Source organism: Embiotoca jacksoni, unplaced genomic scaffold (assembly GCF_022577435.1).
Source record: "Embiotoca jacksoni isolate LCO1_2020_lvr unplaced genomic scaffold, fEmbJac1.0.p SCAF_87, whole genome shotgun sequence".
Classification (NCBI taxonomy): Eukaryota; Metazoa; Chordata; class Actinopteri; family Embiotocidae; genus Embiotoca; species Embiotoca jacksoni.
In genome coordinates this window covers 804,809-829,528 of record NW_027185444.1, presented here as the reverse complement: position 1 = coordinate 829,528, position 24,720 = coordinate 804,809, and the positions used below count along the sequence as shown (strand labels likewise).

The window sequence follows — 24,720 nt, the reverse complement described above, 5'->3', positions numbered from 1 at the left end:
AAAAAAAAAAAAAAAAAAAAGTTTGATCAAGAGAGCTATGTGCCATGTGCTAAGCTCTGTTCAAATGTATTGGACAGCAGCAGCTTGTCCTATCGCCACCACTGCTTGTGAGACATCATCTGAATTTAGCAACAAGGGTGAAGTTGCCCTGCGGCAGCTTCTTTTCCTCCCTCTCCTTTTCCTTCGCGGAGGTTTGCCTCTCGTGCTCCTCCACTTTTGTCATTTCTCCTGGCCATATTTCGGAGACATTCCCATTAATAGCTTCACGTCCACCTCCCCTTCCCTTGATCCATCTAATCTAACAACATATTTTAAAACAGCTTCTTTGCCACAGCAGCAACACCCTATTCTAATCCCCCCAAATCTCACATCATATACTGCACAATTTAGACTGATCTGTATGCACTGCATGTTCAAGTGGATGTATTATGTACAGACACAGACATGCAGAGACAACCATGTTAATTTATTCACGATGTTTAGCACTAGGGGTGAATTATTGTGCTACACCGACACAAGTTTGTGTTGCCTTTGATAGTTATAAAATAAAAAATACATTTCTCTCCATCTCTCCTGTACTCACATCTCTGTCCAGAACGCGCCCGGTGCTGTTGAGGTAGAGTCTCTGCTGTGCTGGTTCCAGTATCACCCAGTAGTCATAGTTGTCCAGTAATGTCAGTGAGATGGTTCTGCCGGGGTCTTGGGAACGGCCTTTTATCTGCATGCTATCCACCAAAACCGTACCTGTGGGGGCAGAGCAGTTCCCGTTTTAATGAATGGCCATGATGTTGACAGACAGTCATCCTTCAGTGTTTTATTCTTATGTTAATCGGTGAGCTTGTTGGCAGAAAAGAAGTGAATCGTAAATTAAATGGCTTTTCATAAGACCTAGGCTACCTATTGACTATGAAAACATAACATAGAAAAGCAAAGGAACTGGAATATGAGGTTAAATAACTTCATTCAGTTGAAATTAGATCATCGTCATGAACAGTAGCAGTTAATAGGATTTTTCATTCTGTGTAACATGCTTAACCTTTTTAATCCTTTATGTAAAACTTTCAGGAGAAACTTAAACATGTTTTGTTTTGTTTTTTTTAAACTTACGCCTACAGTAATCATGAGAAGACTGGAAATAATGTCTCAGACCTGTATACACTACTCCACATCTTTCTGAGGCAGATTTCTACAACTGATAATTATCATCCTAGGGTGCATCAACACCTCGTTTACGTTACCCAGCTATTAATCAGTGATTAATTAAACTCTTGCCACGGCAGACCTCTGTGACAAGCCAGTTACATCGGAAGTTTGTTCGACTCTTGTGGCTAAATCAGTGGCTAAAATAGGAACTAACAGCTAATGCAAATTCGAACTGCTCCCAGTTACTCAAGCTGTGTGGTGTTTTACTTCAAACTACATGTACTCATAAACCATGCCTGAAAATACCAAATTCAGAAGGATAACACTGAATGACGAGGAAAAAAAAAAAGGTAAACAAAACTTATATTCCACTTACGGCGTGGCCAGAGTTATTCTGTGAATCAGTTTTGTTAGGATAGTGCTCACATGTATAACACATTTTGACCACATGTTGCCACATATGATAAGATGGGAAAATGTCAAAAAGTTGGGTTTCTCACTATCCAAAATCAAAATGTTTTAAAACCACATGCTATCAAATAAGCAAAAAATGAGCCAATGCGCTATTTTTAAAAGCCTTAAATGAAAATTAGTTAATGTTATAACTTATTCTGATTTGAACCGTATTCACATGGTTTATATTAATACCTCTGCATGATTCTAGTATTATCAAGTTTCCCGTTTCTTTACTGAGGTACTTAGTTACAACCACATTTTGTGATTGATTTTATTTTTGACAATTATTTCCTTCATTTGACTGTTTTCTGGTGCGTATTTAGACCTGCATTAAAATTGGTGACACCGTTTAGATTTATTGATTTACAGCCTAATAGCTCTGCATAGCTATAATATAATGGATAGTAACATTGAGTAGTTCTATCATTTCCATAGAATGCCTCTGCAGTACATGGTGTCGCAGGATTTAGAGAGACACTTCAGCAAAATTGGTAACAAACAAAATGCCTACCGACAGAAGCACGTTAGATGTTTGGTTGACCTTCTGAATGCATAGACACAAAAAGACACTCTGCTTGCAATGTTCACTGCTGTTCCTGTCATAAAATCAACAGAGACTGGCGGCTGCTTTAATGCATTTTGTGTCTCAGTGGGTCACTTGCTTGCTACACTGTGTGGACAGAGATGAAATGGAGCACAGAGGGATTATTTTGACAGCTGTCATTTACATGTTTGGATTAGCATATGATTTATTTATTTAAGATATCATGCATGATAGGCTGTGAAAAGAATCTGATAAGACACAGTGTTAATCTAAATTTGACTGTTTATGCTTGTTAGTGCTGTTGGATGACTTGCCTCAGTAAAAGAAAAATGCTTTGTTTCAATTTGTATACGAATATGTAATTGGCTAATCACATTTGTAAATCACATGACAGACGTTTTACATTGAAGTGCATTTTACAACTGCACTACAAGCTATTTATTTACAGGCATAAGTAGCTCATTTCATGACCACTATGAATACTGTTCATTTCATAAAAAGGAAGAGAAGCATGTAAAGCTTACAGCATGTGAGCAAAACAACAGCTGGCAAACATACAATTTTAAGTATTCAGGTGGCTTTATTTTGATTTACTGCCTTTTCCCCGTCTTAATCCATCCCTTTTATTTTCCACGTCTCGCATGTAATTAACACGATGCATAAAGTCATTGAGGTGCAATAAAAGCCCAAAAGCAAATTTGAAGTTTCAAGCTAGTTAACTTGACCATAAATAGATGTTTAAACTAAAAACACTTGACGTGTCTTACTAATCTACCAGCTGTAAATTTAGGAGGATGGCGGTGCGTTAATGTGCTTTGTAATTGCTGTCCCAAACACCTTGTACTTCATCATTTCATAAAGCAGGTTTTGTCATTTAGCCATTAGTCACTCAGGCTTTCACATACTCGAGACAGAGCACAAATGGAGGTGTAATGGAGGCTTTTGCATTATAATTATAATACCCACTGCAGCATTTTTAAGCTCTTATTAATGACTGTGCTCCTTCTCCTTGTTTGCAGCAGTCAAGGTTTGATGCATTTGTGTGTTGCGATCACAAAGACCAATAATTATCTGTCTCACTTGGGCTAAACTGAAAAAAAATGGTTCCTTGAAAAATTTAATTTGAAAGTCAAAAGAGCCCTGTGTTGCTGGTTCATTAATCTAAAACACAGCTTTTCATAAATATATCTGCCTCAGTAACTTGAGTGGTGAACTACATCTTCTTGAAACTCGCAGGTTGTAAATTATGCAGCTGATAACATTACAAGGGAGGACACAGAGAGTCTCCTCTTTTCTCAAGTTAATTGAACTTCAGCTTTTCTGTTGTGACAGGCAATACTCCCACTGCTCTGGGCACTTCCTCTCTTAATATCAGGCACACAGAAAAGTTGTTGTCCTCATCAGTCAAGACGACGGCAGAGAGTCAGACCTATTCAGACAAGTGCTACTCGGAGGTCCACATACTTTTTACTGTATACTTCATTTGTCAATAAATAAAATTACTCTGTTTAGTAGCCTGCGACTCAGTCAGAGGCGACTCTGATCTGGGCTTCACAGTGGACTAACCCCACAGAGACAACACAGAGGGCTCACTTTTATCCCAAATATCAATAATGCTGGCATCCAAAGATGATGGCAGCAGATAAGTGACAAGGCCCATTTCAGATAGGATTCCAGACTTAGCATGAAAAAAGGTTAGATGCATCTAAAGGTTCGTTGGTATTAGCACTGAGTCTTGTCCAAAAAAAACAAAACTTTGAGCTTGATCCACAATCTGAATTTTTCTAGGTTCATGGTACCACAAAGAAACACACCAAATGCAATAAGTTCGCGTGGGAGAGTAAAAACAATTAACTCACAACTACAAATCAAAACAGCAACAGAGCAAATATTGCTAAAGGCAGGAATCAGTCGATTAAACAACTTATTTTTTAAAAAGTGGCCTACATAATTTTATCTCAAACAAACCAAATATGGAATACTTTTCTTCCTTGAATGGGAGTATAAAGTTCACATAGAAATGTTGGTATGTGTTTGAAAGATGGGGGCCAAAATCGCTGCAGTTATCTTGTGCACATAGCTCTTTTCATGCCGCATATAAATGATCAACAATTTGAGTTATTCCTCATAGAAGAAATCTCTCCTTAATAGCTGTTTAAAGGTTCTCTTTTTATGCAACAGTTAAAACTGTTAAAAATCACTGCACTTGTTCCCACTGACTTTAACAGAAATCGTTTTTATGGGTAAACGTTCAACAGCAGATCAGCTGGCTTTAATCGATGAGAACTCCATGTTCTAGTTTTGTGGCTGTTCACAATCCAAAAACTGCCCTGCTTAAGGCAATAAATGAATGACCTTATAGTTTCAACCAATGTGAGAACATCTTTCCATGTCTGTGCAGCATTATAAACATTTGCTATATTGCTTCGCAGACTTAGTGAGCAATAGGTGCAAAAATATTGAGGTCCTCATAACTAGTTAGGTCAGCTAACCACCTGATTTCTAACCCCTGCAGGCCTGTACCCCAGTTTTTTACTTAATGCACAACAAATCCAGCTGAACAAAGTCAATATGAATAAATTGACAACTAGTCTGTGTAAACGTAACTCTTTTAATTTAGGAAATTTTATAAGATTTTGCATTCATTCCTAAAACAAATCTGGTGATTGAGTTGTGTATTTGTAATGTCCCATCTCGATTACTGTAGTTCACATTTGTATGAAAATCATAAAAAAACAGTTTCTGGCAATATAATGAGAATATTAGTTCTGTCCTGGCATCACTTTAATGGTTGATTATTAAATTTTGAAGTGATGTTAGGCTCTAACTGATAACTCTAAAAGCACAGAGGTGATTCCTTATCTTAATGGCTGAGGTCCTGCGAAGCTCCTTTTTTGGATCTTATGAAGTCCAGATAACAAAATGATGTTTGGTTTTTGCAATTCAGGTGCCACAATTTGAGAACGAGATAACTGATGATCTGATCAGGGCAAAATTTACTATTAATGACCAATCTTCCAGTCTGGTAACATTTATATTAACAACTTTACTATTTACAGCCATTTGTTAACACAACATTTGAAAGAGCGGCCATGTCCAGGACTTTGAAGAGCTTCTTAAAGCTGCCCATGGTGCTGAAGAGTACGATGAATAATGATTATGGCATGGTATGTAGTATAAATACTGGACCTACAAAGCTTAAGAACATGACACAATAGTACATTATTTAAATGTAACAGAACTTTTTATATTCATCACACACCAGAATAAAAAAAGGAAAAACTATTTGATAATATATGATAATACATGGAAAATATGAAATCAAGGCAGTTAAGGTTATCTTGAGAGCAGCAGTGTGTGGGTTATATTTCTGCCTCTCATATCCTCTGCTTTGTTCAACACCTTTTAATGTGTTTTTAGTGTGTATTCTTGTTGTTAGCCACAGGCAAGAAGTATACCATGTAGGGCACATTCTCCAATAAATATAAAATTCAAGTATGTATTGGAATATATAATGAAGATCTAGTAGTCTACACCTAGTAGTCTTCACCAAAGGACAGAATTATGTATTCATAACTGTGGGGCCTCTGCAGCACATCATCGTAGACTGAGCAATGCTGCCTGGCATGACTCAGAGGAGGAAGATCTCTCCTGAGATACTTTAAAAATGAAAATGTCTGTGTATTCACAGTAAGTGGTGGTCAAGCAGCAATTATGGAAATAATACAATTGAAATGTCATGTAGGAAGACTCGATGGTATTTGTCTCAAACCTTCATTGAAGTGTTTAACTTTCTTTAAAACTCACACACCGACTACCCACCACTCAAGCAAAGACTCTCATAAATACATACAGTACAAACATGAGCAGAGCACCAGCTGTGAAGACTGACTGTGCAGAATACATTGCCAAAATTAAAATAGCGTATGTGTATTACAGCCCCCACCAAATCAGAAGGGATGTGATATTACTGCCATCTCAGCACTCCAAAAGCTTAATAACCGCTAATTACTTTTGATATAATTTGACATGAAAAACATCTGTCAAGGTCTGCATTTTTTTCTGGTGAATAAACTGGAGTCAAAGTAACAAATGAAAAAAAGCAGCAGCTGTTTGCTTCAGTAAACAAAAGTGTTGTGAGGAATAATCTCTTCCACTGGAGGAGAATCAACATTTTTTTTTTTTTTTTTACTTCCTTTTCGTACTGGGTTGAGTGTTCATAGTAAGTGTGCACACACTGAGTTTACATGTACATGCCTACAATACATAGTAGACAGACTTGGGTCTGACTTTACAGCAAGACTAAAGCTAGCGCTCATTTGAAAAGGCTGCAAGAGAAAGCTCTGGGGGAGAAAAAAAAAAAAAGCTTAACTTTTACCACGATTCAATAACCAGGACACGGCATTTTGACATATTGAACACTGCTGGTACATTGTGAACAATTGGTATGATGAAAGTAAAAGAAAAAGCTGCTGTGATAACTTTTCCAATGCCCGAATAGATACACCCCACCAACAAAGCCCACTGCAATGTTTTACCACAGGGTTGTTTGGTCTGAATGCTCATTAACAGTTAACAGCCCTGCGAGCAGCTCACAACATGCTCACAGTGACACTGTTAGGAAGTTGATGTTAAGTAGGTATAATGTTAAGATGTTCGGCATCTTAGTGTACCAAGTTAGCAAGTTTGAAAATCTGCCCGAAACACAGGGATAGTTGAGGATTGGTACATGAAAGAATGTGTCAATAGTTTTTTTTTTTTTTTTTTTAGGATTTTAGTAATAAACTGCAGTTTGAGGTTGAATGAAAAGTCAGGCAAGTGCTTAAGTAATTACAGTTAATCCTAAAGGGGATATCAACATGTATATACCCAATATGCATCAACCATTCAAAATTACATAGAGTACAAAGACAGCAAACATTAAAACACATATCTTTGGTCTTTTGTGTGCACACATGCAAACAAGTGTACAGGCTAGAGCATGTTGAGGAAAGATGTTTTGTACAGGCTATTCCACTCCATATGGGATAAAAAAAATAAAATAAAAAAAACCGTGGGTTTTGATCCCTGGTTTTATCATACACTATTGAGAGGATCAGACTCCATCTGTGTTCCAAAGTTGGGCAGATGCTCTGCTACCATCAAAACTTCAATTTATTCCGAGGATAACCAGATGACCTGCATCAAGTGAGTGCAGAGTATAGGCCAGTGTATTTGATTGAATGATAGGAGATGATATGATGCAGCCAAACCATTCAGGGCATTATGTTTTCTATCTGTAACATTTCATGTGATCTGGGAGGCATAACTCCTGATTACAGTAATTGGGGCTAGATTCTTGTCCAGTCAAAAATGACAAAAAAACAAAATGCGTTCTCTCACACACACACACACACACACACACACACAAAAGCACTCTAATTTCATTGACTGCATCTAGCAGTGGGAACTCTACTGTCTGCCAACTTCCATAATGTTGCACATCTAAAGTATGATCTGTGCACAGGTTCCAAAGCAGCGCCTCATGCCTCTGCACGATCCAGGCTGGTTTGAAAATTATTTAAAAAAAAAAAAAAAAAAGTAAAAAGCTGGAAAAAAGAAACCTTTTGGGCCAGTTGCCAAATGTGGCAACAGCTACTGATTCCCACAGATTTCTGTCTGCTTTGTAATTGTTAAGGCATGTTGGTTGTAGTGAAACAAGTACTCCCAGGGTCCAAAGATTTGTTGGCATCACCTGGTAGAAATGAAGATGACAGAAAGTCATCATAAATAAGCCTGTAAAATCAAATTAATGGCATACTATGTTGTAAGTGTATAGTACAGGCATACATTGTCAGTTGATTTTAATTGTGCTGGAGCAGAAGAAAAATCTAATAATTTAAAATTCTTCACACATCTGTGAATGAATGAAAAAAAATATTTCAAAACCTAATTTGCTTCTTGACGAAAATGAGAATGCTGGAATGTGCTGAAACTTTCATAAAATAAAAGAGTGAGGCAGCAGATATCACAGTGTCATCAAATTATATTAACGAGCTAGCAAATGTGACATTACTATTTAATTTTGAGTCTCACCCATATCTGCCACATAGTTGGGATAATTTTGTTTCTTTTGGTGCAATATCACCATTTGAGATAAATGGGCCCAGCAAATGCATTTTGACAGTTTAGCTTTAATAAATTAATGACAATGTAAAGAGGTTTAGTTTCAGTCTAAGCAGCCTTTTATGCAGTCCTGAGTGAATGAATGAAATACACAGTTTAGTAAACATTGACATAGACTATACAACTAATCATAAGTGGATCAGGGAGGCCTATTTCTTTAAACAATCTGCTCTCTTTTAATCAACGTAAGTCTGTTATGATATACACTTTGAATAAACAGTTACTGTGGAATGGTGATGTATTATGTATATAAGAATCAAGTGCTGTATTAGACTTTTCCAGGGAGCATATGGCTTGTGTGGTGAAAGAGAAGATGGACAACACAGATTTAATGGATGGTAGAGAAAAATACAGTAGGCCATCAGCAGTGTGCTGATAATAAGCTGTAGATAGAAAGGTTGTTGTTGCTTTATCTACTAAACAATACAAAAAAGTACAGACTGAAGAATATAATATAGATATTTTTTATTTAACCTTTAATTCCAAGATACATAGATTTTATCACAATGAAGTCAATAATGTACCATTTACAAGGTTATCTATAGAAGCATCTATAACCGTGTTCCCAGTCACCATAATGATAATTGCCATCCAATTTGTTTGCTCTGCATTGGAGGTAGTGGATTGTAAGCAGCAGGCTACGTGACATGAGCACGCACTGTTATAATTCAAAAATCACTACACCGTGAGGGGCATGGACAAACACAAACCTTGGTTTGGGTAATTTGGTGGTTGGAACAATTCATGCTGCCAAAAATGTGACGATATCAAATTACTCGATAGAAATCTTTACATATTACATATTTCTTTACAGAATGTTGTCTTTTACTCTCCCAAAAGCTTTTAGAATGGTTGCAGAGCAAAAGGACATGTCCAAGCACGAAGTCAGTGACAACACACACAATATGTCAGATGATTCTACATCAACCACGTGGTGTAGAATCTAGGGTTACTTCCAGTGTGTCCAAGACCTTCATCTGCTCCCCTACAGCCTTTTAGGTCAAAACCTTTAAATGAGAAACCTTTTTCCAGGAACGAAAGGGCATTCATTGCCATGAAGTTGTATGCGAGATGTAGTGCTTTTCACAAGAGAATGGACAAGCTCAATCTACGACTGAAGTCCTATCGATGTTTAAATGCCAGACAGCTTTGGATTTGTCGACAGTGCCATGGTGATCCATCAATTACATGAGGACATTTTGAGCTCGTAAATAACACGTCTTTAATAATTCAGTTCAACAGGGTGCTGCTCCGCTTTGAATGCACAATTTAAAAATCAAGAGTGAAGCAGGATACAAATAACTTTGTCGAGATTAGATTTTTAAATTCAAAGTGTGTATCAAAGTAACTGAATGATATGTGGACAAACACTTAGTCATATATTCTTAACCATCCTCTAGCATGCTTGATTAGTATCTCTACATCTGAAATAGAGGATCTTTACAGCTGGAGCGGCTCAATTGAGAATGCAATTGATATGGCTGTTATCAGACTATTGAGTAGATGTCGAACAATGATAAATCAATAATTTTTTTCCTGGGAAAAATATCAATGTCTTTGTTGAACACATCTAAAAGATTCAGTTGGAATTTTGCAACATTTTACAGTAACAACTACTTGCCAATAAATACTGTGATGATAACGGCTTTTTCAAGTCAAACTGGGTGTATAATAAATGACAGAAAGCCTTTGTGCATCCCTACAATGTTAGTTTGAACATATCCTGAGTCGAGCTGCCATCACTTTTAAGCAATTCCCTCTGCAACTTTATATTGGCTTGAAATGACATGAGAAATGAAACAATCTCATCTCTCCTGTTTCTAAGTTTTGGGAGAGAGTGATGAATATTCACCAATATGTCCAAACTGTTACAGGACACAAGAAAGGATCTTTAGTTTTTAATGACGACAAAATTTAACCCCGGCAGTGTTTTGTGATCATTTTAAATTCCTTCTGAAAAAATATCACAAACAAAGAACCTAACATATTTCTGTTGGAATTAAAACTTAGTTGTCCAATGTGAACAATAATCATATTCAAATCTAACCATGAGTTTGTCTCAACATCGCAGTGACCGAATACTCTGCAGCTTCATCACAGCCTCTGTTAGTCTGACAGCCAATCTTAAAAATACAAGCAAACTGAAAATAAAACTGCCTTCATCAACAAGTAACAAATGTATTATCAGCTTCCTGCAATAAAATAAGTGTAATTCATAGACATTATGTTTGAGAAACGGGGATTCCTTAATTGGAGTAATGATTTGAGAAAAAACTGGTTCACAGGTAGACTTGGGATGTCTTGGCCATTAGCAGAGTTTTGTGTGAAGTAGAAACTGTCCTCGCACACAACACTATCCTCTCCCTGCAACATATGTTCAGATATAAAAAATAAAAAAAAACACTCTCTTTCACTATCACGAATACAAAAAAGATTACGATTGCAGAGGGTACAATGGTGATGGGGAGAGACATATTGTTACCAAACACAGTTTTGATGCCACCTAGGTTACTAAAGTGCATGTAATTTACTGCCTTAACAACAAATTAGTTTATTGTGTGCATGTAATCATAGTCATTTAATATAAAGGAAGAACCCACTCAAAATCGGAGAGAATCACTGTATCTGACAGCCAACTGTTCTCTCATATATTTCATCCCATTCTGCCTCATTTATAAGTTACCAAGGACACTTGCTGAGAGATCAGGGAAGCAAGGAAAAGTCGCTTAGCCTTGGCATATACAGTGTGTGTTGTGGATAACAATAACAACCGTACCAATGTCCCAGCAGCACCCTACCTTGTCACTGTGATTTGGACACACATTAGTTTTAATATAAAAATAGTGGCAATTATACAATTTTCTTCTATTTGCAACTTCTTATTTTTAAAAGAATTTTGCAAACTTGATTTCCAACTATGTGTATGTTAAATAACAATATTAAGAGTCTACAGTTGAGTTAGAGTCTCTGTAAAGCTGCCCTCAGGCTCAGCAGTGCTCTGCGCTAAATTCTAACACTGGCAAAGTAGAGCTGAGGCTGTCGTAATTTTTGCAGGTATTTGATCATAAATCAAACTATTGGACAAATTCTTGACCTGATAATGGCACTACAAGAAACATAAAAGAACAGTATAAAAAAAAAGAAAGAAAGATTCATTCACCACAACTGGACATGAATGTCTGTACTAAATGTCATGATCCATTTAATGTAATCGTTTATACAGTTTATAACTACACATTTTCCTTTATTCATGTACAGGTCTATGAATATGCAAGTAGTCCCCATCTCTATCTTCAACCACCTCCATATCATTGAGCTGCTGGTTCAAGCTGCAACTTGATGATATGGAAAGCCTCACCCTGCCAGTTGATGGGATTGGTTATTCCGGTATGTGATGTTTGAAACCCTGGTTGTGTGAATCTGTGTCATGTCTTCTAGTGTATAAAAATGCCACATACACATGTTATCAAGGTTAAAAACTGGACTTTCTCTGTTTTTTTTTTTGTTTTTTTTTAATGTTTCAATAAATAAGTGAACATTTTGACCTGTTGGCACGATATCAAACGTTTGGGGATCCTCAGGTTTCATGACCCTGGGACTACAAATGCCTGAACAAAATGTAATGGCAATCCAGCCAATGGTTGGTGGGATATTTCAGTTGAAACCAAGTGGGTGACCCACTAAGTCATCTCTATAGCAAAGACTCAGACTGTGTTCCAAATGATATACTTCCCTTAGTACACTCACATATGAGTAATCTTACATGTTAGCACTTTTACTTGTGTAGTATTTTAATTTCAAATGTCTCAAACCGCACACTGCCGCCCTGCACTCACTGGAAATAACCGTAGCATGTGAATGCGTCACCTGCCGACATATCTTCCAGCTTTAACTATCTTACCATGAGAAGAACGTGTTTTTGTGCCCTCTGTTTAATGCACACAACATACACACTGATGGCTTTTGTCCGGGAGCAGTATGGTGGTACTTAGTGAAAAATAAACACTCTTGTGCAGTGTTGCAAAAAAGCTATATCTTCCTTGGTGGCTGCAGTTTGTAAATACATTGGTTGTTTCTCCCTTTCCTCTACGTGGCCAAATATGCAACTTGTCCAGCATTTCAGACAAAAATGTTGGACCATTTTAAACTGGCTACTTATGGTGTACATTATATTTCCATACTTGACAGTCTGAACACACTTATGCAGTAAAAATGGTGAGTGTTAGTACGTAGGTAAGCGGCATCAGACTCACAGCAAAGTGGGAGGTTGTAGCTCAAGAAGTAGAGCTGGGAGTTGTGTAAACTCGGGCTCAGTGGATTAATCATTTGGCAACTGAACAAACCCTAAATTGCTCTGTGTGTGTGTGTGTGTGTGTGTGTGTAAATAGGTGAATCAATGGCAAATTGTGAAGTCACCACTTTACAACCATGACCAACACAAAAGTAGGACTGTGGTCAGTCAATCGATACAGCCACTTTCTATTTGTTGAACAACATGCTTTACTCTGCTTGTCAGTTTCTGTTGCGTTAAAATGAACTCGAAACATGAAATACAAATGACCAATCATTTTAATGTCTGTTCAACCTACTGTGAGGATTAAACTAATGCATGATCTCATTATAATTTATTAATTAAAAATGAATTGATGAATGGTCTGTATCTAATCATCAGAGGAATGTAAATTACCATCTGAAAAACACAAATAAATCCAATAATAAAGACGGCTTTATATGCCTCCTTAAGAGCAGGTTTGACTTGGTTTCAAAAGAAAATAGGATGCTAGTACACACTGACACACAGACAAATGTTCCCCTGCAATTTAAAATGCTGTTCCTTCAATATGTACGAGAAGCAATCCACCAAAACTTCTTTCAAATTGTAGTATTATGTAAAATAAATTAACTAAATTCTGGCTGCTTTTTGTTGGCAATGAGTTGTGTACCACTCCAAAGACTCATGGTGGTTTTGATTAACCTTAATTGCATTGCAGTATTAACAGTTATGAGTTATAAAATGCCAGCCTCATTAAAACTGCCTCAAACATCATTATGGTGTTCACAAACCTGGCATCTCTGTTTTAGTAAAACAGTCCAAGCAACTCTCTACTGATGATGCGATCAACATAATGCTGGCTCTGCAGCCTTGGGGGAGAAAAAAACAATCCACTGTCAAGTGAATTATAGAATAAAAGGTGTAAACAGTTTTCAGGGTTTTGTCTTTTGTCAAACAGGTTTTATTGTGGTGTTGCTCATGCAGAAGGCAACTTTTTTTTTGCAGTTTCCCATCTCATCTGCACCACAGTACAGTGTGGAAACGTAGCAACTATCAGTCTGCTCTATAGTCTCTTCACGTACATAGGGGGAGAAGCTGCAGTGAAAGAACACTGGGATTCCCTTAGAGAGACGTGAATGAAAAAAAAATATTTTATGATGACACTATTAATCAGGGTGACAATCCCACCATATTCTGGGGGAAAACCAGCTGAATAATGTAGTGAGGGTTGTGTGCTCCCACCAGGGCCAGCACTCACAAAAAAGCCATTTCTCACTATGACTTTTAAAATAAAATAGTTGGGGTAAACTTAGTACAGACAGCTTACTTGTTGTGATTTTCTCTGATCATGCATAAAGTAAACACATTCAGTTAAATTAAGCAATTTGACTCAGAGATTATTTGCATTTGCAAAGACTGAGCATTTTTCATTGATATTTAAAACCCCAAAGAATCCAAGTAGGTTCATGCAAACAATGATACAGTGCAGCTTAACACATGAAAGGCCTGTTTCTTTGTCGTAATGAGGATAAGCACAACGTGATTTACAACAGGAACAGAAGTAATTATGCTGACCGTTTATCTCCACAATATACTGTAATTGCTGTCTTTATTTGCACATCAAGCACTAATATGTTCTCCACTTCTAAAAAAACAAAAAAACAATAGCCTTTACAGGAATAGTAGGGGCAAGTACAGGCTGTTGCGGGCCACTTTAAATCTGGTAAATAAAGACCTTCAGTGTCTGGAAAGCAGAAGAGTTGATCATAAATTGTGTTATATAAAGATAATGGCTCGTTAGGCGAATACATTATAAAAAAAAAAAAAAAAAATAGGTTCTGTACTCAGGCAGTCACAATGTATTGTATGTGGTGAGCAACTGAGCCTCACTCGGTGTCCCGCCCTCCTGTTTTGCTCTCTAATCCACAATGAGCAGGTGTTGTGCACTAATCCCGGCCTTTCAGCTATGCTCTAATTATATATTGATGACTTGGCAATAATCACAACTGGACGGGACCGTGTTTGTTTGTGTCTGAATATGTAACACAGAAACAGGAGGAGAGAGAATGCGTTTGAACAATAATTAGACATCTGCCGAAAATTATATATATAAAAAAAGTGAAGGTCACGAACAACAGCAACATGTCCCAGGTTAAGTATCATTCACTCACACAGCCTCTGTAACTACACTTACACAGAAATAAGCACGGGCACATACACATGCTAAAAATGTATGTGCACACAAGACAGCAGTGCTCGTTTTGTTTTGAGTAACAGATTCACAGCTTCACGAAATCAAATTGCCCACTTGGGTAACGCCGCCCCACTTGTCCAGATGTTTCCACTCCTGTTAAATTGCAATTATTAAGCACAACAGTGATGTCCAAAGTCCTGATCAGCAAAATTAGAGCGAACCTTGGGAGAATATCATAACAAATGTTCAATATGGTCTTAAAAATTTAAGCCGTTTGAAATCGACCCTCCTGCCAGACCACAGTCAACATGATGTTCATGTTTGATGACACACTACCAAAAACTGTCATAATAGTGCTCAATATTTGTGATTTTGAGATTCTGAAAAGCCCATCCTAAAACAGCCAGCACATAGACATACAGCAACCCTCACCCTCTAGTACACTGCTACCTGCACCCCGCACTGTTTTTTCAAAGCAGCTACAGTATTGTACGTACAGTTAGTTAACTCTGTAACAGTGCAATGCAAAGATCAGTATATATATATACTGATCTTTTGGTGAAGAGAGGGACACTGCTTCACTGCTGGCTGTTTATATATATATATATATATATATATATATATATATATTTTTTTTTTACCACACTTGGTAAAAGAGTTACAAATTATACCCTTGCCATTTGTACAGAGCGACACTGAAAGCCCTATACATCACTTTGCTCCCCTGCTGACAACTACTATTGTTTGAATCCAGTAGCATTCAGGGATATAGGTGTTTGAAGATTCATCATAGCGAGGCATACTGCTACATGCTTGGGGGGTTTCTAACTGGACTATTAGCTTAATGTTGGACTATATCTTTAGAGAAAATGTTAACTGCCTTTCAGGTACAATTAACTGAATAAAAATGTTTCGGGTACTGTAGGTCTAAGGTAGTTCAATGTTAATTCAAGAATTTGACCCTTAATCTGAAGTACGCATTTAATTTCCAGTGCAAGCTCCTACTAGATGTCACGTAAGGAAATGTAAAAAAGGAATAAATAGATATAAAGAAAAGGAAAGCCTTAAAACTGACTACATATTCTAAATGTCAATGTAAATGAATGAAGCAACAGAGAGCATGATTTAACTAATGACAAGCTTGGTGGAGATTGAGGGACTGGATTGACTTAAAGGAGAGAAGGTAATGAGTCCTTGGTGGCTGAGAAAAAAAACTCACATAGGCATCTCATTAATTGTTTAAACCTCAAACATTTATCCCTTTCTAGAGATGCCTACCAGCCCTATGAATCCTGCAGACATAGGACCTGGTATTTTGCTCAGGAGGAAAGCCAGCACCACTCAAGAGATCGTCATCCAGGATGAGACAAGAGACCTTTAAACAGACATGGTATTCAGCATTGGCACTGTATTTTCTCAGCTCTGTCAAATCTTTTAATGCCATGTCAGGGCTGCTCTGTGACAAGTTGTACTCGGTGTAAAAACAGAAGCAACTAAAAGTTGAAAACCGACCTGAGAAAAGAGCTGAACCACCACACAAGTTTTAGGTGGCTCACTTTGTTCGTCTTTATACAGACACTGCTGCAGTCATCGCTTCATTTTCTGTCTGGTGAGCTTTGTGTGGAGCGGTGCGAGTTCAGAGACAAGCGTGAAGAGGCAGAGTCAGACAAAGGGCATTGTTTCCTCCCAAGTGTGTACTTTTCATCACATGAATGATTGGTTTGAGTACTTGTAACAACAAAAGGGCACAAAGTGTTGGAGTGCTCTTGAAAGTAACACTCTCAATTTTAATCAATATTGTATTGAAAAAAAAAAAAATAAAAAAAGTGCAGGTTTTTTTTGTGAATCCTCTCTACGTATAAGAAAACAAATTTAAGCCCATGCAAAAAGTAATGAAACTGAGCATAGTTATAATTAAATAGACAAGTCCTGAAATGTGGATATGCATGCAAGATAATACTGTGCCTCGGTCTGCACTTGGGTAATATTAACAGCATATGATGCGAATGTGAAATTTGCATCATCGACCCCTCTTTTAGGTGGTGTTAAGCAATGGAGTATTAGTTCTACATTAAGAGAACTAATGAGAGAACTATATACACGTTTCTTTATTTGCATTTTGAGAATAAGGTCAAACATTTAGTGTTAGTGCCAGGCATACAACATTTTAACTTTATTCTTGAAATTTCAACATTATTCTTGAAAGGTAAAATTTTAAAAAAGTCTTCTTATTTCTTTAATTTTTTTCCTTCATGGCCCTAAATCTCCGCTGTAGTTTTAAGACTGGTGATGACTGTAGTCCTAATGGGAGGCTTATAATGAATCAATCAAAGTGCTTGTCATAACAATTACTGTGAGCCTGGTTATATCGCTGGCTATAAGTACAAGCTGGACCTCTGCCCAGTACTTGCAATGGACTTGCAGGCAAGTAATTAAAAATGGTCAGTTATATGAATCAAATTATTTGGGCTGTTTTGATCTAAACCAGGTCCACCTATACTTCACCTACTGTACTAAAGAAAAGTAGCAGTAACCAAAGGAACCCCTTTCAAAGCTTGCAGCGTTGCATACCTTTACCAACAGAGATTAGGTTTGATTTCCCATCAAACCACTTGTTTTTGAGCATTCAGGCCATAATGTTTCAAATCAAACATACATTTAAGTGACACAATTACCTGCATCATCTGTCTATGGAGGATTTTTTTTACTTTGATTGCCTCATTGAAGGGGATGTCAGCCTTCATCAAAATGCAATGATTTATCAGCATTTAGAGTTAATTTACCTTGGCAGCACACCACAAAAGAATACTAAATTGACTTCCCTTTAATAAAGTCCTTCAGTAACACTCATTTTGATGTCCTGTAAGCTGTTGTTCAAAATGCAGAGGATGGAGAGTATCCTCACACGCTTCAGGCAACAGTTGATATAAATCATGAATTTGCAGAGACAAGATAAAAGCTAGGAGACAACACTCTCATTCATGGACACACTGATTCCCAACTGTTTTCATAGGAAGCCTTCTGTCAATGGAAAAATACACCCCCTCTCAACCACTGCCTCTTTTCTCTCCTCACATATGCAGCTGCCCCTATACAGATAGAAATCTCTTCAATCTGATTAAATGCTTTTGGATTTAGCTCAAAGGCTGAAAACGCAAAGGAACCTATAGAAGACGAGCTTTGGGAGGACTTTTCAAGAGCGTAAGACTTTATGTGTTGTGTCTGGAACCTGTCAGCAGGTCTGCAGAAGCAGCAGCTTAGATAAATTAAACATGTTACGCTTCATTTGAGCAACTGGGTTGCTATCCCCTCATGACTTTCCTCTTCCTAAAGTGAAAACCTCAGAGTAAAACATAGCAAAATGGAAAAAAAGGGCAAGAAATTTTGCTTATTTCACGATGCCTACGACAGAGTCTATTGTGTGCCCCGAGTCAAATATAATTCCACGCAGACAATCTATGAATGAACAACTGTTGACACAGTAAAGTGCCTTAAAAGTTGAAAATGTTATCATGTTTCTGAACAACACACTTTATCCACAGGGAACCTTATAGTTTCATGGCTCTTCTGCTTCAGATTAGATTTGCTCTTCTGTGAAGCTAAGGGAGAGGATTATATATTTATTTGTTTGTCCATCTTTTCTGACCCTGACTAAACAAAGCCAGACAGACGGGTGATTATGTTGTTTTCCTTCCCATTCACAGACATGAACAGATATAAAGGCAAATACTCAAAAAAGATGGGATCTTATTATGTGCCATTTGTATGGTTTCTGTGTGACAGAAAAAGAGAGATGAAACACATTTAGAAGGATAATTGCCTTGGTCAATAACGGCGGCTTGCCTGTTTTACATTCCATTATGGAGTGGACGGGCACTGGCCCGTTTCATCACGGAGAGATAAATAAAAGGATGGAGGAGCCAGAAGAGACCCATATCCCAGGTAAATGAGAGCTTTATGAAGAAGATTAGTGCAAATCCCTCACAGAGAGCATCGGCACATGTGGGCCGAGAGAGGCTTTCGGATAGAGGTTTGGCCACCTCCATCTCACAAATTCCCCCAGCAATCGATCAAAGCCCTAAATCACAGCTGCACAAACAGAGAGGAAGGAGTAGGTGAGACTATGACAGCCTGAATTGTAGGCCATTGCGCTGATGAATGGGCAGTCATACCTGATGCAGAGCCGCCCATTCATAGTATCTCGATACAAATATGCACATAAGGCGTGTGCATATGTGCACATACATTTTCTCACTAACATACAGAGCCACCCACGAAACAGAGCACATACAGTATCGCAAGGAAGCAGGGTATCTGTGAAATATTGTTGTGATTGTATAAATAAGCTCTGAATACCATCTGTAGTGAGAGCTGCTCATTAAACTCTATTAACCTGCAGTACTAATATCTGCAGGGACAGTGAGACAAACACACACCTGCTCCATTTAGGGAAAAAAAACATTTCTCATTCCCTCAATGGATGTATAGCTCCTTCCCAAGCAGCAGTCAGCACTCCCTATCACATATACACGCATATTTGCACGTAAAGACATACTTGTCAACAAAACGCATTATCGCAAAGAGCCCTGAAGGTGAGCGAGGAAAAGAGAGGGAAACTCGAGACAGCTGAGAAGTGGGTGCAGGTGATGAAGAGGGCAGAGGAAAGATGAAAAAGGAGGCACAGAATAGTTTTCTCCTGACCCACTCGAGTGCTGCGTGTCTGATCAATGCTTCAGTGATTCCTGTACTGCTGTAGCACAGGTAAATACAACCTGCGCTGGGAGCAGACAACTCATTAACGGAGCCCCACATCAAGTCTGCATGCCAAACACCATCTGCATTCACTGAGAGACACACGCACCGTCTTTACCCTGGGAGAGCAGTACAAATATACAAGCCAAGAACAACCACAATGTATTTATCTTTAATTCAAAACGCAATCAAAATAACAAACCATCGTGTTTGACTAAACATCTCCTCTACCCGCCTGCATCAAGCTGAGCTTTACTCTACACTACAACGCTCAACAGTCCCGAATGGCCAAGTATTAATATGTATTATGTTACCAAAGTAACAGTCACTGTAGTACAAAAATAATCCCTACAGTGTAATCCACCCCACTTGAGCACAGCAGCATTTACCATTCTGGAATACAGCGTGAAGTAGGAGTAAAAATAAGAGAGGAACATAGAGTTGGTGGGCGACTGTTTGGTACATACCGTTGGGGCTCTCCTCGTCAATAGTCACTATGGTTGCAGGGGGGCCAGGCCGGGACAGTTTACATGCTGCAAACACAAGAAAAACACGTGGATTAATATAAAAGACACTCTATTACTGTATGTTGTGTATATTACTTTGAAATAATATGGTAGCTGATGATTGCGTGTTAGGTAGAATAAAATCAAAGAATAATAATAAGTACAATAAATAAAAGTAGAGTTATAAGTAAGGCCAAAAACTGTTGTTAAACAGAAGTTTTGGAAAGTAACTAGGTACATTTATTTAAACTCTTAATTACAATTCACTGACTAGTTTTAATTCATGCCAGATTTTTTTTCCTGGTTAATTATTTAACATTTTAAACAAAGCATACCATAAACTTACTTGGAACTACTATTAGTACTGCCACTAACTGTCTGTTGGGGGACATAAATGAGGTTTTAGCAGTTAACCAAAGAGCCAAGATAATATCATCAAAATTACAATTTCAGGCCAAAAGAGGAGAAATTATCCAGTAGTTTCTCAAGAAAATATAAACACTTAGGTTAGAAACTGCTGGAGCAAATTAACTTATTTTAATTTATAAAGTAGGTAAAAGTATCTTCACCTTGACCAGCTTCAGTTGCTTTTAGTTTTTCAACTGCGCTGAGTACTTTGAATATTCTATTTAAGTAAAAGTACAAAAATATTAATGAAGGACTGACGTCCACATATTGCCAACAGCAATGTTACAACAACATAATTATTTTTTATTTTTTTTAAAAAAAAGCGGCTGGCATACAATCTCTGACAGTTTAAATATTTAATTGGTGTGAAGACGAAAAAACGAAAAATGTTGTCTTTCTGTAATGCCATTGGTTCCCCCGCCGATACGTCTTTTTAAAGCAGGCGGCATTAATAACTGCTCCCACAGAAACATCAACAGGAATGGACTGCACAATACAGACAGCGGACAAACAGGGTGGTGAAAGCATGTGGCATCATCATAAGCAGAGCACTGACGGGAGCGACTTCACAGATGGAGGTCACAGCAGCGAGATGGTACGAGCACATGGGACACAGGTAATGGCAGCTTGACAGACAGCACCAGATGGGGCAGCAGGAGAGGTGGAGAGGAGGAGACGGGAGAAAGGGAAGTGTCTCGTCTAGAGGAATAGGCGCTGCCTTCGAGGCAACGCGCTGTGCAGCTGATGTGAGGAAAGTTCAGGATTAAATGTCTTTCAACAGGCGAGAGAGGGAGGGGGGGGGGGGTGTGAGATAGAAGGACATGGTGCAAGAGAGAATATCGGGATGTAATAGCACAAAAGGAAAACGGATAACAGATCCTTGCCCTCTTACCCTCATACTGCCAGTCTGAAGGAAGTCAGAGGTTAGTGTAGCCAGAGGGAAGCAGAGCAGAAGCATGGAAGGAAAAAAAAAAAAAGAAGAAGCATGCAACAGTTAAGGAAGAGCTCTGAAGTTAGGAAGGAAGAGAAAAATATCATTATATAAAAGCAGAAATATTAGAAATGGGGGTGGGGGGGGTGAAGAGGCAGTTTTAAAGAGGACTTCTTTAGAGAAACCTTAGATGTTAATGAACCACACAGTTTTTACATGTTACTGCCAGTAGATGCTGGCTGACATCATTCCACAAGAGAAGCAGTGAGGTGCAGTGTAAATAAGAGTCAAGTCAAATGTCCATATATTTAGTGGTAATATGTGACCTGGAAAGAGAAGAAAGGAAGAAAGAGCAGGAAAAGTCACAAAGAAGTTATTCAAAATATCATTCTCTCTCTTTAAAGACCGCTCTGCCTCCATCTTGCCAGATATTGAATCGCAAGCAGCTTGCTGTCAGGCGGTGTCGTCTTACATGACATGTAATCAGAGATGGACATTGACACCGCATCAACAGTCAGCACTCTCGTGTTTCACACCCGCCTTCTGTTGCCTGACTTTGTTTGTGCAACTATGCACCTGTTACCAGGTGCAAAACAGTGGATAGTTTTCTTATTAAATATGCATCTCCACGAGCCATCACTAATGTGGTGGTTTAAAAGTGCAAATTAATCAGATAAAAAGCTTTGGATGGGATCTGCCTGCATCTTTTAATCATGGCCGTTTCCACAGAGTAGATACACACAATAATTAGCAATTGAATGGCAATGAAAACCTGAGGCTACTGTTGGGAATATGTCAGGCAAATCATTAATTGCATTTTCACTCTCTTCTTCCCCCTCATAGTGTCATGATATGGAAATGTTTTTTTATTCAGAGTTTATGTAGAGTTGAGATTTACATCCATGCAAGGCATTTCGTCTTCGCTCCTAACATGTCAGTGGGACGATCCATTCTCAGGACAAGACAATATGATGAAAGGCATACGCAACGTACCCAAACTTAAAATCCTTGAGGAATAATCGTACAGACATACTTATGTTGCACTGCTAATTCTAAAGGTGTACTCACTGTTCATTTCTGTGATTTTATGGCAATTAGAAAAGCTGTACCTGTCTGCCGGAGAAATCGGGTTTCCTTTAATAGCGACAAAATGAACAGAGCAAGTGGGTCACACCTCGCAATCTGAGACACAAACAACAAGCAACATCAAAATATGTATGCAAATCTGCTCAGAGAATATACTCTGTGTGAAGTAGAAGAGTGTGCCCGTGTGTGTGTGTGTGTGTGTGTGTGTGTGTAATAAAAGGGTCTTGCACTCATTTTGAGAATCTTTAAGCGATCACAGACATTCTGTTTTGTTAGTTTTGCATATGTGTGTTCAGGCAGAATTGTGTGTGTGTGTGTGTGTGTGTGTGTGCATGCGCAGCTTTAAGTGGTAGTTGCAGCACTAGGAGAGGAAGATGTGAAGAGTTTACTTTGAAGACAAAAGGCAGAACCCAGCAGAGATAAAGAATAGCACCTCCATTTTGCAGTGATAACAGTCCTATATTGCGATCAAAGAACAAACATGTTGCACTCAATTTCATGTGAACATGAACACGTACACAGAAAAACTCAAAGCCTGCTCACAGTCGTGTTCACTACTAAATTGAAACGATCCCAACTTCTTGCCACTTTTACACCTTTTAGCAGTGGGTGATATTTTCTATTGACGTTCTATGTCAAGCTTTCCTCCCATTTAAGAAGTCCTCCAGTATAATGAGAGAATATCAGAAATGTTTTGTGGCCTTGTCACTTCCCCATGCCTTTCTATATTTTTACAAGAATGTGTCAAATTGTCCCATCACATCTCCTGTTCACCCCCGCCTACAGCACTCAAAATAATGATTCAAAGTAAAGTGCGCAGGCCCTAACACATACAAATATGTAGTAAACAAACACTATTTTAACATTTATCTACAAATCTGACAGAGCCTGACCCGTCCTAAAAAGCTACCCTTTTTATCGTGGATGCATAGAGATGTTAAGGAGAGGATGGTAAATACATAGATAGTTTGGTGTGGTAGGATGTATATTTAAAACTGCAGAGAAAAGCCAAACTTTTTATAGAGTACGATGGATATTGTATACAGTGACTACATTATGTTGAGTATACTTGTCTGACATGTCGGTCTATAAGGGAAAAATGGGGATAAGGGACAAAGTGTAACTATACTGTTGTTTTCTCAGTGCTCTGTAGAAATTGTTGTGTGTCTCGCGAAGATGTTTAATGCAATCGATAAAAACTGTATGCAGGAGCATGGGGCCCTCTGTTACTGAGGTCTGAGGTCAGTTAACAGTCTTGGACTTGAGAGTGTTTTCAACAGTAACCAGATTTTAAGAATAGAGAGCATTTAGTATCCCTCCTATCAACCTTATTTTCAGATACAATATTGTGGTTGGATTAAAAAAAAAAAAAAAAAAGGCTGGTGACTGTTTGAGGTGTTGTGCAGGTGTGTATATATATATATATATATATATATATATATAAAAAGTACTTAAAGATTATTTTATTGGAAAGAACTGTAATGTTCTATGCAAGCCAATGCCATTAGAAAAGAGGAAGCCATTAGAGTAACATCATGTACCAGTTGAATCATCTGTCGGAGAATCTCCCGCCCTCAGTCAAGTGAAATTCCTCCTTCGTCAAGCAGTGTTTTTCTTTCTTTTCTTTTTTTTTTTTTTTAAAGTTAGGGTGATTTTACACAAAGGAAATTGAAACTCTCGCTTCCTTCTGGTGTGAAGTGGAAGTTTCACTCTCCATGTTCAATGTCTTAGTGTTTGGTCTCTTGAACTTTTGTTTGAGGGGTCTGAAGTCAGTAGAATTTTGTACGACTAAATGTGCATACTGAATATTGATTTCTAGCTTCCACACTTCCCATCAGATTTGTTGGATTCTGTCACTGGTTGAGTGCTTCTATGACGGATGAAAGATTCGCTATTGTATATTTCTGCAGACTTTGTTGGATTTATAACAGGGTAGCTGTTAGTTCTACCAGTGCGATGGACTGAATCCAAACTCTTATTGACTACAAGAGGAAAACTGACATGTTCTCAGCTAACATTGCATGGATCTTTATGATGTTTGAATTTGTCTAATTTAGATTAAATTTCGTGTACATTCACCAAATTGTAAAGGATACAAAAGTAAGGCCAAAAGAACTGCAATTTTTTTGCAATAGTTGGGTAGATTACACTGATGTTCATTGGCATTACTTTGGGAGCATGACTCAAAAGCCCTGTTGGCTTTTGAGTCGTGCTCCCAAAGTAATGCGCCAACTTGTTTTGACCAAACTCACATTGTATTAA

General features: G+C 38.0%; 1 protein-coding gene across 1 annotated transcript in view; it reads right to left on the bottom strand.

Moving 5' to 3' along the window:
• Positions 1-24,720, bottom strand: part of LOC138192500 (protocadherin-15-like) — a 191,945-nt gene that overhangs the window by 99,558 nt on the left and 67,667 nt on the right. The window contains exons 4-6 of the mRNA XM_069139932.1: positions 21,334-21,348; positions 19,995-20,060; positions 584-744 (exon numbers count right to left, since the gene is read on the bottom strand). Coding sequence (XP_068996033.1) covers positions 584-744; positions 19,995-20,060; positions 21,334-21,348 — 242 coding nt within the window. The remainder of the gene's footprint in view (positions 1-583; positions 745-19,994; positions 20,061-21,333; positions 21,349-24,720) is intronic.